This window comes from Telopea speciosissima, chromosome 2, assembly GCF_018873765.1.
Source record: "Telopea speciosissima isolate NSW1024214 ecotype Mountain lineage chromosome 2, Tspe_v1, whole genome shotgun sequence".
NCBI classification, from domain to species: Eukaryota; Viridiplantae; Streptophyta; class Magnoliopsida; order Proteales; family Proteaceae; genus Telopea; species Telopea speciosissima.
The window spans coordinates 34,504,092-34,522,326 of NC_057917.1; the positions used below are offsets into that span (position 1 = coordinate 34,504,092).

The 18,235-nt window shown below is 40.5% G+C and overlaps 1 protein-coding gene and 1 long non-coding RNA gene across 3 annotated transcripts in view; one reads left to right on the top strand and one right to left on the bottom strand.

Annotated features, from left to right (window-relative positions):
• Positions 1-335: 335 nt before the first annotated feature.
• Positions 336-18,235, bottom strand: part of LOC122651848 (RING finger and transmembrane domain-containing protein 2-like) — an 82,579-nt gene continuing 64,679 nt past the window's right edge. The window contains exons 7-9 of one of the 2 annotated variants that reach the window (XR_006331523.1): positions 16,532-16,635; positions 577-746; positions 336-525 (exon numbers count right to left, since the gene is read on the bottom strand). Coding sequence is in view for 1 of the 2 variants with exons in the window: in XM_043845405.1 (XP_043701340.1) it covers positions 641-746; positions 16,532-16,635 (210 nt within the window). In the remaining variant the exon portion in view is untranslated. Of the gene's footprint in view, positions 747-16,531; positions 16,636-18,235 lie in introns of both variants that reach the window. The other variant, XM_043845405.1, reaches the window with a different exon arrangement.
• On the top strand, positions 632-17,818 carry LOC122651849. The gene is made up of 4 exons (XR_006331524.1): positions 632-768; positions 5,189-5,194; positions 16,864-16,868; positions 17,807-17,818. It is a non-coding gene; the product is annotated as an uncharacterized LOC122651849 (long non-coding RNA).

Below are 18,235 nucleotides of genomic sequence, written 5' to 3' on the forward strand. Positions count from 1 at the left end.
AAATGATCCCACTGTTGGGATGGAGATCTTTTACCCTTTTTTTAATGAAAGATTTGGAAGTATCAATCGGTAAATTAACCACCATCTGCTAGACTGCAGTTCAGAGCGTGACAATGGAGCAGCTTAACAAACACACCCCCCCCCCCCCCCATCAACAAAAAAATTCCCTCCTAACCCTAATAAATAAATAAAATATTCAGGTTTCTCATTTGGATACTGTTATGAATTTGGAGATCACAGAAAAATTGCAATCATTTTCAGTGTTTGTGATATTTCTGAAATAGGGAAGAAAAATGTCTGCATTGAAAAGAATTTACAATAAATGCTGAACAACATACATTGAAGATGATTTTCATTAGCATCTAATAACATGTATATGATATACGCTCATGAAGACCCTTTCATCTTTAGTTTGGGGTCCATGTTATATAAACCCCCATAGTTCATGATTACAACATATGAAACATGAAACAAGTTGAAGTTGCTCATTCAACTTCAGCAATACCTTTCAAACAGAGTAGACATCTGATGGCAGCAGCCCAAGAGAATGGCAGCAGAAAAAATTCCATTCAGTACCTGCGCTATATGAGACAATTGAGCAAGGAGGAAATTTGACAGGCTAACAGAACAAAGGCATATTTTAGAACAACTGAAAGAACAGGCTAGTTGACCCATCGCCAAACGATCTGAGATCTGCAGGTTTAACCAGTGCCCTACACAATGGGCATGTCCGTTCTCTCTCAAACCTGGAAAGATGACAATAAATCTGTCAACACAGAAGGGAAACATGCCATTCAACGAAAGCTGGATACGTGCACAGAAAAAGTAATATTTTTATAATGTACTTATACAGTGAGAAATAACACATCACTTTACAATAAAAAAGATAGCATCGGTTTTATACATATATACTAAATGATTTAGGGATACAACAACACACAAACTTCTGTATTCTGAAACAAACCTTAACCCCAAAAAAAATATTTCTGCACATACAACTACAAAACCTGTCATGACTGCAATGACTTACAACACAAAATGAAGTGAAATACATTCCACTCAATTTTCAGCACTGTTCAGGGCAATTGGAAAAGGCAGAACACATCCATGCACAAAAGAGGGAAGAACAGAGGCAGCTATGCAAGTGCCAAATAAAGAGTGCATTCTCTCAAGGACTCCAAATTATCAGCAAGAAGACAACTAAATCTGGTCCAGAACAACCTAATCTCTCAGACTTGATATAATAGTTCAACCACAAATTACAATCAAGATCCATCAATAAGTGATGGGAAGGCAGCGCTCCCCAGTACAGAAATAAACACGTGTATTATCTTATAATCACCCAAAGATTAGTAATTGGATAAAAAAAAATTTCATTTCAGTAATCAAAGAAAAGACCACAGACGAAGGATCGAGGCCTAAATGGCCAGTTGGAACAATCTTTAAAAGGCAAGATGGATAATTTAAATACAGAAAAGACTCGCAGAATTGCGACTTACCCCTATTGCTCCGTTCAGCTAACATGAGATCGTTTCATAAGTCGGGATTCGGTTATCCAATGCAAATCACATTGGTTGCTAGCCAACCCCCTGCATCTATTCTCAAGGTGCTATTGTCCCTTCCCATTTTAGGTCCACTGAAGATTGCTGTAGATTATTAGAAGAAAAAAAAAATTAGTTTCTGTCGACACTAGTAATGTTGGAAGACAACTAGGCGTGGCCTTGCAGTCAGAAGGGATATGTACCTATTGGTGGCAAACCAAAAACCTAACCCTAATTAAAGAATTAGGGCTAAAATAGGATAAACAAAGAGGACAGATCTAGGGGAAAATTGACATCACTCAAAATGCTGATCAAACCAGTCTCAGATTAGGATCTAATAACCCTCTGACTGAGACAAACCAGTCCCTATAATACCTCAGATATCCTGGGATTTCAAGTGTGTGATAAGGGTTTATGTCAATCTCGGATGGAACAGTGGAGGCTTCTGGTTGGGTACGGAATTAGAACTGGGACTAGGAATCTATGGTAGGATTTGAATGGGAAAGTGTGCAGGGTAATGGTTAAGGTTTTTTTTTTTTTAAATCCCAAATATTCTCTGGGACCCGGGCTGGCCCCTAGCACTTTATTAACAATCAATCAACCAATAAAAAGGAATACAAGGGGGGGGGGGGGGGGCATACCCACCTTACCCCAACCCAAGATGAGAACATTATAATTCACACACTCTAGCAGACCATATCTCACTCCCATACCAGACCCACAAAAATAATTAACGAGTTCTCAACACAGGAATACCGGTTACATCCTCACACAGAATACGCCTGAGACCCAGAGGGAGCTCCACGTCAGAAGCAAAGAATGAATTAGTAACCGAATCACCAGCCCAATTTGCCAGCCAGTCAGCAGCCCTATTGCCTTCTCTAAAGGTGAAAGAAATCGTGGGGTGGAGCGAATCGATCAAAACCTGAATGTCATGGAACCAGTACCATCCTTTCCAAATAGTGCACTTGCTTGAGGAAGTACAACACACCACCATGGAGGAATCTGTGTTAACATGGAAGTCAGAATACCCCATAGCAGCGTACATTTGGAGACCATCCTTTAGAGCTCTGATTTCTGTAATGGAGTTGGTACACTCCGCATAAAAATTTGCAAAGGCTGTCAACAAGCGACGATCATTGCCTCTAATAATGCCCCCTCCACCCCCCAAACCCAGATTCCCCCTACATGCGCCATCCACATTGAGCTTGACAGAATTGAAAGGGGGGGGGGGGGCACCAGTATACGGGGATGGGCATTTTGTATATAATTGGAGGTTGAGAGGTTTAAAAATATCAAGAATAAGAGACTCTTTTAAGGTTGGAGATTCCCCAATATGCTATCACGCACTTCCTGCGAGTCTATCTGCATCAGAATCTCTTGATTCCAACGTCCCTCAACAATGAAAACATCTCTTACTTGCAAATTGAGATCTAGGTGGAGCACCCCATCAACATGGTCCATTAGAGGGCCCCATCCCGACCAATTATCGATATCCCCTAATCCAATAAGCCATCTAGAATTTGACAATAACAGCTCCATTTGATTTAAAGCTCTTCTCCAAGAAATTGATCCAACATCTCTCACATTGGCCAAAGCAATGTCATCATTCTTAAGGAATTTAGCTTTAAAGAATTTGCACCACAGTGAATGTTCTGTCAAAATTCTCCAGAGGCCCTTAAACCTAAGGGTACTACCAATGTCTTCTAAAGATCGGATGCCAAGCCCTCCTTCCTCAATCGGCCGTGCAATCTTATACCAACCCACCCAATGGTGTCGTTTTCTCCAATCCGAAAAATCCCCATAAAAAATCAGAGCAAATACTGTTAAATTTTGCTTATGACCATATTGGGAATATCAAAAACAGACATAATATGAATGGGCATAGAGGAGAGAGTACATGCCTGAGGAGAATAAACCTTCCACCCGCCGAGAGTAGCTTCCCTTTCCACCCCGCCACTTTCTTGCGCATTTTCGCCAAAAAATCATCAAAAAAGTTGATACGGAGCTTGCCAACATAAAGAGGAGCACCAAGATATGTAATCAACAAGCTTTTCCTGGCAAATCCTGCAACAGCCTCAACCATTTGGAATTTATTTTCCTCAGCTTTTTTCCCTAAAACAAAACAGCTCTTTTGCTTATTTACTAGCTGCACTGAGGAACCTTCATACCTGCTAATAAATCCGATAATTTGTTTTAGGGATTTTTTCAAGCATCTCGAAAAAATTGTGGTGTCATCTACGAACAAACTATGAGTAATTCCAGGACAGCCCTGCGGTAGCTGGTAGTACTCTGCTCTACCCTCCACAAAGAGCGTTCTCAAACCTCTACTAAGAACTTCCTCCGCTAAAAAGAAAAGAGATGGCAATAGAGGATCTCCCTGATGAACTCCCCTAGAGGATCTGAAGAAACCAGTAGTCCCGCCATTCAAAACAGTTGAGAACCAACAATTTTCCACCGTTTTTTTAATCAGATAAATCCACCTTTCTGCGAAACCAAACCTGGACAGAACTTGATATAGAAAATCCCATTCAAGGCGATCATACGCCTTAGCCATATCCAGCTTGAGAACCACATTCCCACCTCGGGATTTCCTATTTATGTCATGAACAACTTCTTTAACCAAGGTAATATTATCATGAATGCTTCTACCTTGAACAAAATCCCCTTGTTCTTAAAAAATTATGCCAGAGAGAATAGAAGCCAGTCTAGAGGAAATTATTTTGGCAATAATTTTATAAGAAAAATTGCAAAGGCTAATGGGGTGAAAATCCGACATTACCTCAGGATTTCCTCTCTTAGGGATGAGCACCAGATGTGCAAACGTATAGCTCCTAGGCAAGAAACCTGCTGCGATAATGGTTAAGTATGGTAACAAATGCAGCAGATTTGAACAAGTTGAGAGAAGTTGAAGGGGGCTGGATGAAGTCACAGAAATAGATTATATTGACAGACCAGATTAAGGACAACTGAACTAACCAAAGATTGATAACAAAAATTAAGTGGTGGTAGGGGGAAAAGAAAAGGGGGGGGGGGGGGAGAACAACTAGCATTGAAATCAACAGGTTAGAGAAATCACCAGCCTAACCTGGAAGGATCTCACAGCAAAGGGCACAAGCACCAAATCGATATCCTTCAGGCCATAACCCGAATATTATTAATCTCAATCAAATACAAGGGTTACAGCAGAGGACAGGCCCTTTATTTATAGACCAGAGTGACAACTAAAATCCTATCAGACCATGACTCAACCAAAATCAGAAAAGTAAAAGGAAACCTTTTTCTAGACACAGCATAGTATTCCTAATGCCATTAGGTAACTAACTAAGAAATGATAATAAATCTTTAACTCAAAAAAGAAAGTTAAATTCTAATAGTAACAGACTGGTGGAGAGCTGAAGCACTACATCCTCAAGAAGAAGAGGAACAAGTGATGTAGGACACAACATAAAGAAAAAAAGGCCAAAATACTGTTCACTTTACTGTTCACGTGAACAGTGTCACAGCCCCTTATTTTACCTTGGTGAAAATATTATTAAAAGATCCTTGGTGGGGACTACATGAGAATCCAAGCTTTGACAAGAAAGAGGATCGTCTGCTGGAAGACTTGAAGATCTGATTTTATTTTGTTACTATTCTCTTAGTAGTACTTAGTTACTAAATCTATTAGTTTCTATTTTAGTAATTCTTTCATGTGGCTAAACTATAAAGCCTAGTAGTTTCTAATTTTAGTTACCTTCTATTTTAGTTATGTTCAAGTAGTTTTTATTTCCCTACTTTCTATTTTCAGTTAGTTTCTATTTTAGAAAGTTTCCACTTTTTTTTCTGTAAGCTTGCCTAAGCTATTAATAGGCCCCCTATTGCAAGGAAGGAGTAGATTTTGAAGAATAGAATTTTCAGGCGATGTTGCCATCGTTTATGGGAGAATATCCTTGTTTCAACAGCTGGGGTAGTTGTGGGTGAGAGACCCAGGCTGAGAAAGTTGTCCCCTACCCCCTTCTTATTCTTCTATGATTTCTATCTACTCGAGAGACCCAGGCTGAGAAAGCCATCCCCTACCCCCATCTTCTTCTTCTTCTATCTTCTTTGTATCCATAGTTATCAAGGCGGCGCCATGGCGTCCGAGCTCCTTGGTCGCCCTGGGCGCCATGGCGGTGTTGCCTTTATTTTTGACCCTTTAAAACGCCATGGTCGCCTTCCCGCTTTGATAACTATGTTTGTATCTTCTTCTCCTTCGTATGCCTTTCTATGTTCATTATATGTAAGCAGAAAAAAAAAAACAATAGAAGTTTCAGTTATTCAATTTGTTCATCCTTATTAGGTTGATCCTGGTTGCAAATGATCTCCCGTTAGTTTCCCTACTTCGAGGTTGACTTCTACATCATTTGGTATCGGAGCTAGGGTTGATGTTAATACAAGGAAGATGAAGTCAGAAGTTCCTTCCTTTGCTGGGCGGAGGGATCTAGTCTTCTTCTTTGGCTGATTGGATTCTCTAGAGGAATATTTTGATTGGTACAACCCGACAGAGGAATGGAAGCTTAAATTTGTTTACTCCCGATTGATTGGTCATGCTAGACAATGGTGGAAACTCCATGAAGAGAGACTTAGAACTAGAAGATGTGAACCTAGGACTTGGGAAGAGATGAAGTACGAGTTGAAGAACAAGTACCTACCGGAACATATGCACAAAAAGCTCTCCCTTCCACAAGATTACCACCAAAAGATCTTACACTTGAAGAGAGTGTGAAGCAACTAATAAATCAAGTGGCCTCTTCTAAGCAAATATTTAAAGCCACATTGATGCAGTTGCCTTAGCCTGGCTGGACCGGCATGACCTACTTTGGAAGCCCAAACCAAGGACTGGTCCTAAACCGGTTTTTTGGTCTGGCAAGGACTGGTAGTTTAGTTTAGGATGCAATATTTGTTTTATTTCTTGGGTAGATTACGTAGGAGCTTAGTTGGTAGTTTCCTTTTCTTAGATATGTCTTATTTTGGTAGTTTCCCTTTTGGTTAGTTTCTATTTTATGTAAAGGTATTTTCCTTTAAATTGATCTACTACGATAGAAGAGCCAGATTTGAAGATTTGATTAATAGAAGTTATTTGTGAAGCTCAGTGAGAGCGTGCGTGTGAACGTGAGTTCCCTCTTCCCTTCCCTCCTTTCTTCTAATTCTTCTACTATTCCCTCTGTGAAGCCCACCATAGCAGACCACCCTCCCTGGTTCTACATTATTTGGTATCAGAGTCGAAAGATCCCACCTTCTTCTCTATACCCTCTCTTCCGTTACTGTTCTGCTATGCCAGAAGCAGCAGTGAAAAAAAAAAAAACACTCAACTATCCTCTTCGATTCCAGGCAACCACACCTTCCCTTTCTCTCCACCCCCCTTAGCAAAACCCAACCCCTTTATGTTTCCCTTTCTTCCTCGCTGTAACAGCGACTCAAAAAAAAAAAAAAAAAAAAAAAAAAAAAAACAAGGCCCACTCTTCCCGCCGATTCCAGCAACCCATCCCACCCCCTGCAATTCCTACAAACAAACCCCCAGTCCCATCTCTCCCGCCGATTTCCCTTAGCAGAACCCCCACTGCCTTCCCTTTCCCCCCTGTGAACCGATCGAACATTCCCACCCTTCGGTTCCAGCAATTGAAATGAAAAAAAAAAAAAAAAAAAAGATGTGAAGAAGAACAGAGAGATCGAGAGACAGAGAAACAGAGATTCGAAGCCAAAAAAAATAAAGGGCACATACCTGGTTCGAAGTACTCCTTCCACGATTCAACTCCCCGCAGTCGATCAGCTCCCTCGCACCAACGTCATCCATCGAAGTCATAAAGCCCTTTCTTCCTCGCAGCCAAACCCACGATTTCACTTTTCTCTTTTTCTTATTTTTTATTCCTAAACTGCCCCTCAGTCTTTTTATTAATTCTGTTTTACTCCTTTTTTCACTTAGTTTCCAAGATTACCCTCCACCCTTCCCCATACAACTTACTTCTTCTATCCTTCTTAAACTTCGATATTACAGTTTTACCCCTTTTAGGAACTTCTACTTAATTACAGTTCTGCCATTAGTGTCATAAAATTCCCTTTTTGCCATTCACCTTTTGTCTTTAAGTGTTTCTTCTTTAGCTTAACCATGGTAACCAATAGTGAACTTAACCAACAGCTCAATTCTTGTAAGGCTGAAACAGATGCCAAATTGGACACTCTTACCACCACTATTAATTCCATTCAAAAAATGATGGAATCTATGCAAGCTTCGATTGATCGATTGGTGGCTTCTGAGAAAGGAAAGAGTCCCATGATATCTGTGGATTCTTCGAATTACACCCCACTACCACTACCACCATATGGGGCTGGACAATATGAAGGAGTGAACAAAGCAGCAAAGTTGGACGTCCTCGATTTTTATGGGGACCACGACCCGGAGCAATATCTTGACTGGGTTCATAGCTTGGAAATATTCTTTAGATGGTACAATTTACCAGAGGCCAGGAAACTGATATTTGCAGAGAGTAAGTTGAAAGGCACGGCCCGAGTTTGGTGGATCAAACACCAACAACAGAACCGTACTCGAGGTCTTGGCCAAGTTACTACATGGGCTGAGATGTGCACTGCAATGGACCGAAGATTCCAACCGGCTGATTACAAGCAGCGTGTATACCTCAAATTTGTGCAGTTGAAACAAGATAGTTTGTCAGGTGAGGAGTATGTGGGCAAGTTCTATTACTTAGCCACTCGATCTGAGTTTAAGTGGGACGAGGAAGTCTTAGTGGCGCAGTTCCGCAATGGCTTACATCCACAAATTAGTGCCGCAGTTGCCGCCAGTAGACTACCTACTATGGAGGAAGCAGTTCAGGTGGCCTATCAGGTTGAGGAAAATTTGAGGAAACCTTACAATCGAAGAAATTTTACTGGCACATATTCTAGATGTGATAGTTTTCGCCCACATCAGTCTTCTTTTCAGGAGAAGTCAGCTTCGGTTAACAAACCATAGGCTAGTGATTCTTCTGTGGCACCTACACGACCGGTTCGTCCTTACTCCCCACCTCGGCGAGGTTTAGATAGACCTTATTCTCTACATCAGCGTGGATATGATAGAAATTCGGTGATGCCGAAAGCAGCTATTCAGTGCTTCACGTGCAAGGGGTATGGCCATATAACTGCTCAGTGCCCTAACCATTTGGTAGCCCACATTGACAAGGACAATTTTATATCATTTGACCCAAAGGAGCAACAGCCCACAGGGACAGTCAATCTCGTGGCTGAACATGAGCGTGAGCCTAGTGAGGTTGATGATGATGATAGTGATGGCGAGCATCAGTATTGCTATATTATTCGCCCACTCTTGACAACACAGAAAGTTTCTAATGAGGAAGCTAAAGATTGGCAGCATAACAATATTTTTCAAACCAGGGTACGATGCAATGACAAGCTATGTGATATGGTGATTGATTCAAGCAGTTGCACCAACGTTGTCGCTAAAGATGTTGTTCGCAAGTTGGGTTTAAAGACGGAACCTCATCCGAACCCCTACAAGGTTGTATGGGTGAACAATACAAACCTCAAGGTTAATGAAAGGTGTTTGCTCCCATATTCTATTGGTGGACTGATTGATCAAGTGCAGTGTGATGTCCTCCCTTTGAAGGTCTGCCACATTCTTTTGGGATGCCCATGATTGTATGACAAGAAAGCCAAGCACTGTGGTTATGAGAATACACATTCCTTTCAGCATGGTGGCCTTGAGATGAAATTCCTCCCAGCTAAGGATCTTCCACCTATCAAACTCAAGAAGACAGCTGGTACATTTCTCCTACGGCGAGTTGACTCAGACAGCATTCTTGGCCCTATCCGAACTCGACTCCGGAGTCGAGTTCTTTTCGGAGGAGAGTTGATGCAGTTGCCTTAGCCTGGCTGGACCGGCATGACCCACTTTGGAATCCCAAACCAAGGACTAGTCCTAAACCGGTTTTCTGGTCTGGCAAGGGCTGGTAGTTTAGTTAGGATGCAATATTTGTTTTATTTCTTGGGTAGATTACGTAGGAGCTTAGTTGGGAGTTTCCTTTTCTTAGATATGTCTTATTTTGGTAGTTTCCCTTTTGGTTGATTCTATTGTATGCAAGGGTATTTTCCTTTAAATTGATGTACTACGATAGAAGAGCCAGATTTAAAGATTTGATTAATAGAAGTAATTTGTGAAGCTCAATGAGAGCGTGCGTGTGAATGTGAGTTCCCTCTTCCCTTCCCTCCTTTCTTCTACTTCTAATTCTTCTACTATTCTCTCTGTGAAGCCCACCATAGCAGACCACCCTCCCTGGTTCTGCATTACACATTTTGTCCCCATCACCCTCCACCTCCAACAGATGCTACCATGGAAGTCATTGAAGTTTTGAAGAGGGAACAACAAGAAGAGAAGGCAGACTCAGTGATCACAGCCATTGAATCCATTCAAGAGATGTTGGTGTGTGAACCATAGTTGGGAGATTAATGGGCTGTTAGTGCTGCCCTTGAAGGGGAAGAGTGTGAAGCCACCCTGAATGATAGCAATCTATGAGGTTAATGTTGAACAAGGTTCTAAAACTCGGATCTCCGTACCAACTCGGTTCTAGGAAAAACCGAGTCGAGTCGAGATCTCACTGAGTTGGTGCATTTTTTTTTTCCGACTCGAAGCCTCATCTCGGTGGGTTTTAGACCTAGTTTGGGTCTGAAACTTGGTATTCAGCCTATTTTAGGCCATTTAAACACAATGACACTATCAGATTTTGCAAAACCAAAGTCCAAATATGAGTTTCACTTTGAACCATAGGTTGATAGGTGTCGAGGGCGACGACGTACTAAAATACGCTACTCTACTCATAGTTTAGTAATAGAAAGCAATCAAAACATTTAATTAAGGTAAAACAACTTAAATAAGCATTAGAAATGTTAAAGTGTACAATACATCAATCTTTAAACAAATGTTACATAAAATGTGATATGTTAATGTATTCAACCCCAACCATATCCACATAGAATTCCCATGTCATAGTGTTGTCGTAGTTTTGCACATAGTTTACCACAGCACTCTTATAAGTGTTGTCATCAACATATTCCAACTTCCCTATCCTAGGGTATAGAAGAGGCGGAGGTGGTTGGTTTGAGGCGTGAGATCGACTACTACTGTCATATTGAGGCATAAATGGGTATGGCTGGTTTAGGACTGGGAATATGGGCTCAAAACCAGACCTTGTGCTTTGATTGTCAAACTCATGTGTTGACTGCCCAAACTGACCATAGCCACTATATTCGGAACCAATACTCTCCTGGCCATAATCATAGTCATGATGAGGCTGAGATGAATGCCACGACTGTCGCTCACTAGTAGTATCTATACTCGTGCTTCCGAAACTAGTAGTATCTATACTCCATCAAGTGATAGATCATCCAAAGTTGTGTAACATATCTTAAAATGACATGAATCTACCAAGGATTGAACAATTTTTTTCGAAAAAAATAGATTTGGGGAAAAATAGTTTACCTTTGAAAATCCTTCAAATTTGTGATGAATCTTGAAGATGCGTAGTTGAATCTTCAAATGTGCAGCTGAATCACAGTTCAAGTCTTAAAATCCATCCAAAAATTGAAAAAAGAGAGTAGTTTTGGGAAGAAGAGAGTAGATTTTGGGAAGAAGAGACTAAGAGAGTTCGTTTAGGGGTTTTAGGAAGAAGAGACTAAGAGAGAGTATGTTAGGTGGGCACTAAAATGGTAGATGGGCCATTAAAAGGGTAGATGGGTATTAAAAATGGATCAAACCGAGATATCGACCTGAGATCCGAAATCTCGGCGAGATATGGACTAAATGGTTAATAAAAATGATTCAAAACGAGCTATCGAACCGAGATCCGAGTTCTCGGCGAGATCTCACGAGCAATTTTTGTCATCATGGAAGAGTCTGTCCTTTATGTTTCAAATGACAAAGCGTACATTGAAGAGTTTGAACCAAAGAAGGTTGTAGACACAATTGTAGAAGACCCCATAGACATGACTGCTGATTTCGAAGTCGAGCACATAGAGTTCGTCATGCGACCAGAGTTCTTTGAAGAGAAAGTTTCATGCCTTGAAGACTACATTCCTAACATCCACGAGCTGTCTCAGTACTATTATGGTTTGAAGACAAACGTGCACAACACGAAGATCAGTCTTACCCTCTTTAAAATTCGAGGTGAAGTTTTTCTAAGGAAGAGTTAATGTAGGACAAAACATGAAGAAAAAGAGGCCAAAACACTGTTCATGTGAACAGTGTCACAGCCCCTTGTTATGCCTTGGTGAGAATATTATTAGAAGATCGTTGGTGGGGACCACATGAGAATCCAAGCTTCGACAAGAAAGAGGATTGGCTGCTAGAAAACTTGAAGATCTGACTTTATTTTGTTACTATTCTCTTAGTAGTACTTAGTTACTAAATCTATTAGTTTCTATTTTAGTTATTCTTGCATGTGACTGAACTATAAAGCCTAGTAGTTTCTAATTTTAGTTATCTTCTATTTTAGTTAGGTTTTAGTAGTTTCTATTTCTCTACTTTCTATTTTCAGTTAGCTTCTATTTTAGAAAGTTTCAATTTTTATTGCAAGTGTCGAATAATGTACACCAGAATACCGTGGGGGTATTCTGATCTTTTTACAGTTATTTCTTTGTTTTTCTGTACCCCCTAGTTAAGTCGGCTAGGGGTATTTTAGACTTTATGCTGTAACTCTTCTTATTATAAATACATAGGCTTGTGTGATCACATTGATCATTCAAGCATTCTCCTATTTTCTGTTTTGTTAATATGGCATCAGAGCCAACTTCTCTGATCTAGGTTTCAAAACCCCATCCCTTCCATTGCTCCTCTTCCACCTTCTTCCACTCGATATTCTCTCTCTTTTCCTTTTTTTTTTTCTTGGTTATCTTCACTCACTAGGGCAGATCTAATGAGGTGATCATAGGATCTAGATGCTGCCCTCAATCCAACCTCTTCAACAAATGGTTTAATCACATATCAAACTCGATAGCTGCTGCCCTGTGTCTTTCCAATTTGTTTTGGAGTTCTCCCCTTCTTGAAGATCAATTTCTCTTTTGCCTTGGAAGCTGTTTTTCCTTATTGGAGATCCATCATAGCAGTATTGGCTAGCAACTATCACAGGAATTTCAACTTATTTAAAGCCCATACCCATTATCGATCTCACTTTAGGGTTTTGAAAAACCCTAACTCTTATCGATTTTTGGGTTTTCTATTCTTTGCTTTAGCTGATCTTTGGAGATCTTATTCACACTGCTTCAAGGAGTAGTCAACATTACTATCAGCCCCTTTCAAGTTTTTTGAAGACCCCTAACCCCAACGATCTCCTCTTTCAAGGTTTTTTCAAAACCCTGAGCCTTATCGATTTTGGGGGGTTAGGGCTGTTTGTTGCTGCTATTACTTTCAAGGGAATTTCTGCTGCCAAGAGGATCACTCGGCCACTATCTTCCGCGCAGCAGCAACAAGACATCCCTAGTCCTCGTGTACAGAATGAAAACTCGAATGAAGAAGTCCTTATTTAAGAAAATCCAGATGGAGTCGAGAATGATGAAACCATTGTTGCGGAATTCAGCCATGTTGACGAACACGAGGTCGAATAAGAGAGCCCCGAACTTGCCCCAATCATCATTGAAGACCCTGTGATTGGTCGTCCTCTTGAAGCTGAATCCGAGAGTGCCAACATAGTTCCAATGAAAGTATGTGACACTTGTGGAAGTGCAGCGTGGAATGAATTGATTTTTCCTTGTAGCAAGTGCAACCAGGGAACAGAACACATTTACTGCATGCACCAGAATTTTGTCGGCTCTCCACGGAAAGATCGGAAGTGTGAAAGATGCCAGCCCCAGTTAACAAAGAACCACATACTTGTCCTTCCAGAGCTTACTGAAACTCGTGGACGAGTTTCTTTTAAGAAGGCGAGAGTAGATGTAGGGCCATCGGCAGCCCAGGCCAGGCCCAGCCAAGCACTCCACAATGTACCATCTTAGGCCTAGGCCCAGGCTCAGGCCTCCTTGGCCCCCTGACTAGGCCTGCAGCCCATGTTCAAGTCCAACCCAGGTTCAAGCCCAGCCCAGTTCTGTCCAGCCTGGACTTAAGTAACTCTGGCTCCTCACAGCAATTTCGTGGACTCCTTGGGTGGACAAATCTGGCCCCACAAGTGAACAGATGTTTTATGACTTTTCATTTCTCTAGGTTTAGTCTTATGAGTTTTCATTTCTCTAGGTTTAGTCTTGTGACTTTTCATTTCTCTAGGTAGATTTATTATTCTTGTTTGTAGTGTTTCTATGTATGGGAATTAGTTTCTAGATTTTTGGGAGATTGTTTCTATATATGGGGGATAGTTTCTATGTATGGGGGATAATTCCCCAGTGTTGGGATCCATCTAGCTTGGGAATTCCAACATTCCATTTATTATTAGATGCATGTAACCAAAGGTTCAACTAAACCTTTTCCTCCCCTATATAAAGAAATCATGGGAGCCTCTTTGGCAACCAGAATTTAAGGAAAAAAAGAAACCTTTCTTTGAAAAACCATATCCTGTGGATCTCAGGTGGGCTGTGGACTCAACAAAATTACATCCAAGGTGGATCTCCTTGGTGGTGGAATTGGTTGATCTCCAACAGCCAGGGCACTAGAGGATCTCTAGTTGCCACATATCCATCCTTAACATCTTCCATCACCATCTTCAATCAACTACACAACCGAATTCACCAAGTAAGTTAGCCTCCTCCATCATAATCCTTCCTTTCATTCCCCCTTCATTTGCAGCCTTTTCTCTACATAAAACCCTCCAACCGTGAACCCTTTCTTTAATTTCCATTAAACCAGAATCGATCTAGGCAGCAGCCTTTCTTGACTGCACCAACCCCCTTCTTCTTCTTCTTATCCTTTTCTATGGTCTTCCATATGTAAACAGAAAAAAAAAAAACAAAAAGCAATAAAAGTTTCAGTTATTCAATTTGTTCATCCTTATTGTGTTGATCCTGGCTGCAATCGATCTCCCGCTGGTTTCCCTGGTTCGAAGTCGGCTTTCGCATGAACAAGAAGCTGTTGTCCAAGTAGTACTAGTAGTAGTTCAATACTTTGTTTTATAATCAAGTGTTTTGTGTTTTTAAATTGAACAGGCCTAACCTGGTTGAACCAGTGTTTCAATTTAAGTGACTTAAGTCACCACTTTAATTAATGTAATTTTCTTTTTTTCCTTTGGGTCCACACTCCCACGAATTTAGAAAGGGAGGTGGAGTAGTGTTAGCTGGCTAGGATTGTTCATACTCCTAGGCTGAATAGGAGTAAGGCCTTTGGGCCAATATATAAGCAATGGAAATCGTGGAGCACCACACACTCCACTTTTGAAAATTAATTCTGCTTTGCAAGCTGTTGCTACATGTCTTCTTCCATGAAGAATTACGCTGTGACTGATCAAAGCTGGTGGGATTGGTGTTTGATCCAATCGAAACCTTGCGGTGTGAAGCCCGGGTGATTCTCTTTAAGTTCTACTTTCTAGTTTCAGTCAAAGATTGAATATTTATTCAAGCTACTTCAACAACAACCTGCTGCCAATAACTTTCTGTTACTACAAGTTGGAAGCATACCCCATCACCCAACTTCTTCTCCTAACCCTCTCTACAGCCCCAACCCTAGCTTTCCCCCTTTCTAGTTTCACTTTCCCATAACCCAAAATTCCCACAGACCTAAACAGCCATTAGAATCACACCAAAATTGGATCAATTATTCCTCCCACCAATTGGAACACTCAATCCTAACCCTAGCCACATTTACCCACTCAAACCATAAAATCCTCCATCTCTTTTCATTCCCCAAAACCCTAAATTTCTGCCCAGCTAATTCCAACCATCAAAAACCCTTCCAATTCTGACTGAGTAAACCTCACACCATAAGAAGAGCTTGATTCAAACCCCTGCCGTATCTGTCCATCATAAACCCTAAAATCCCCCTTTTCCCTCTTTTCTAAAACCCAAAACCCTAAACCTAAGTTGCTGCCCAGTCAAGTTTACACACTTTCTCATTCATCAAAACATCTCAAGACCTTTACTGATAGACTTCCCTACCTTCACTAGACATAACCCATACATCAAACCCTAACCCTAATTTCACCAAAAACCCTATTTTGACCTAGCCGATTCACCTGTTCATAACAGATCCTGGTTATCTGGCTCCTAGTTGGTCCTCTACCAATCTAAGACTCAATTACCGACTTAAACTCCTAATGCAACTAGGAAACTATAAAAGACACTTAACTGAACTAAAAAAACTTGTATTGACCCTAAACTACCCAGTATCTGGCGTTTATTTGAGGCCCATTACAAGCTTAAACCAAGAATTACTTGTCCCAAAGCTCAATCAAATCCATCCATAGCACAGGCCTATCCAGTGACTCCAGTCTCAACCAAGCAATCTTGCCTGCATCACCTAGGGCCTATGCAGAACTAGTTTTGGATCACTAACCATGGACACCCAAATTGTGCACCAAGCCTGTCATTTTGGCTTGGCAACCATCCAGCCAATAGATCTGCAAATTCTCATTCTGTAATTTGTGTACATGTGAATACCACAAGTACAAGTCAATGACACCCAGAAGTGAAATATTTTAACCAGATTGGTATTTCATAATTACCATATGCAGGAGCATAAATAGCTGATTATCCCTGAAAAGTTACAGCTGAGAAGTGTTGACACCCTACATATCTTTCATGCCACCTAATATGTTCAAGCACTACTGTCCAACTTAATGGGGTTCTCAATGTTTTTAGGGTACTCTTACTTGCCACACAGTTAAATAATATGTACCAAAATAAACAAATTCCCAGTTTCCATTCCAATTCTCACAACCGCAAATTCTCAAACAAAAGATCCATACAGGAGAACTAACATTAGGTCATTAACTGTTCATAAACGACAAAAGCTAATTAAAACAAAATAGAACTGAAGGAAATAAACTCACCACTCTGATACACAGTCTTCACAAAATATATGTTTACAGCGAAGTAAGATTGGAGCATGCATCTTCTCCTGGCAAATAGCACACAGATCACCAGCTGCATTGACCTACATTCAATTACTGATAACTTAGAATGCTTGTAAAGAAGAATTATATAATTAATATATTTAAAAGGTAAGGAATTATACATAATCATGTTTTTCTAATGTCCTCAAAACATAAATCTTACACCATCCCAAATTGAATCATTTATAAAGGGTGAAAATTCCCTACAAATCAGAAACACTTAGGTTGAAGAGACCTCAATTTGAGAATTGAGAATCATATATATTAAGGCTGCGTTCGCAAAATCTTGTTTGGTATTTCGGTTCGTTTTTTGGTCTTTAGGAACAAACCGAATGGAAAAGTTGTGAAAAGAACATTCTTTACAGACCGCCTCAGGCATGGTCTGTAAAAAACGAGAACAACTAAAATGAACGTTGAACGAGAAATATTGGGAAAAACCTGTGATTTGAGCAAAAGATAGAGAAGGCATCCTCTCTCACACGAGAGAGAAGGACGGTTAGGGTTCAGTTCTGATCTAACATAGGATCTTTTTTCTCCAATTTTGTGGCAGAAATCTGATCATAATCAAAGACTCGAAGATCCTCTGGTGTTAGGTTGGAGAACTCTTATCAAAAGGTATGGATTTCCCATGATTTGAGTAATTTTAGGGCTTTTGTGGTGGTAGGGATGATAGGGATTTTGATGAAATTTGTTAGGGCTTTTGAAATATATAAACCTATTATTCAATGTAATGTAAATAATCTTATGTTTTAGACTTGGTTAGTTCGGAACGGAAGCCATCGTTTGCAGAAGAAATTTATATACAATGGAAAAGAAATTAGAACATCAACATGAATGCTTTCATCTATTCAGTAGACTGAAAACAATTGAGTCTGAAATTTCATGAATGCTTTCATCTATTCAGGACACTTAATTTATGGGTGTTGCTCTCCCAAGTTTTCCATTTCTTCTTAAATGCTCCTCCCTCTCTCTGTTGCGTATTGGTTGTTATTTTTCCATTTTTCTCTCTCTGTGATGAAATGCTCTCTCTTTCTAATTATATGAGGGTGGGGGTCCAACAAGCACTTGCTGCAGAGGGGGCCCACAAGCACCCGGCCCGCCCCTTCTTCTTCAGTAAAGCCGACCTCTTTTTCACCAGTGCTGATGCAGTGCGCACGTAGATGAGGAAAGCAAAATCCCAGTGGGGGGGAAATGCCAAGTGAATGGTTTGAGAAACATAGATTTACCTGGTTTCAAATCATGAGCTTGTGCTCTGGTTTTGTTGGAACTCTTTTAATGGAGTTTGAAGCTGGTGGGAAATTTTTTACTAGTGAGTACAGATAAGCATTCCAGGGGGGATCCATTGTTGTAGGTTTTAGTTGATGAAGCGGAGATCAGATTGTGACTGGTGGGCTCTTTTCAGTACTTTTGAATCTTTTTCTCTAAAAAGTGTGGAAAAGGTTGTCACAGAGATGTCAGAAAAGATTTAAATGAGGGACAAAGAATAAATCATTGTCCATCATGGACCATGGGTCAGCTCTTTGGATTTGGCCTCCCTTCGCTGCACAAGTAGATGAGCTAGAGTAATGGCTATACCAGTTCAGAACCAATCTATAAATGGGAGTATGCCCACAACCATGTTAAATAAAAAAACAAAATATC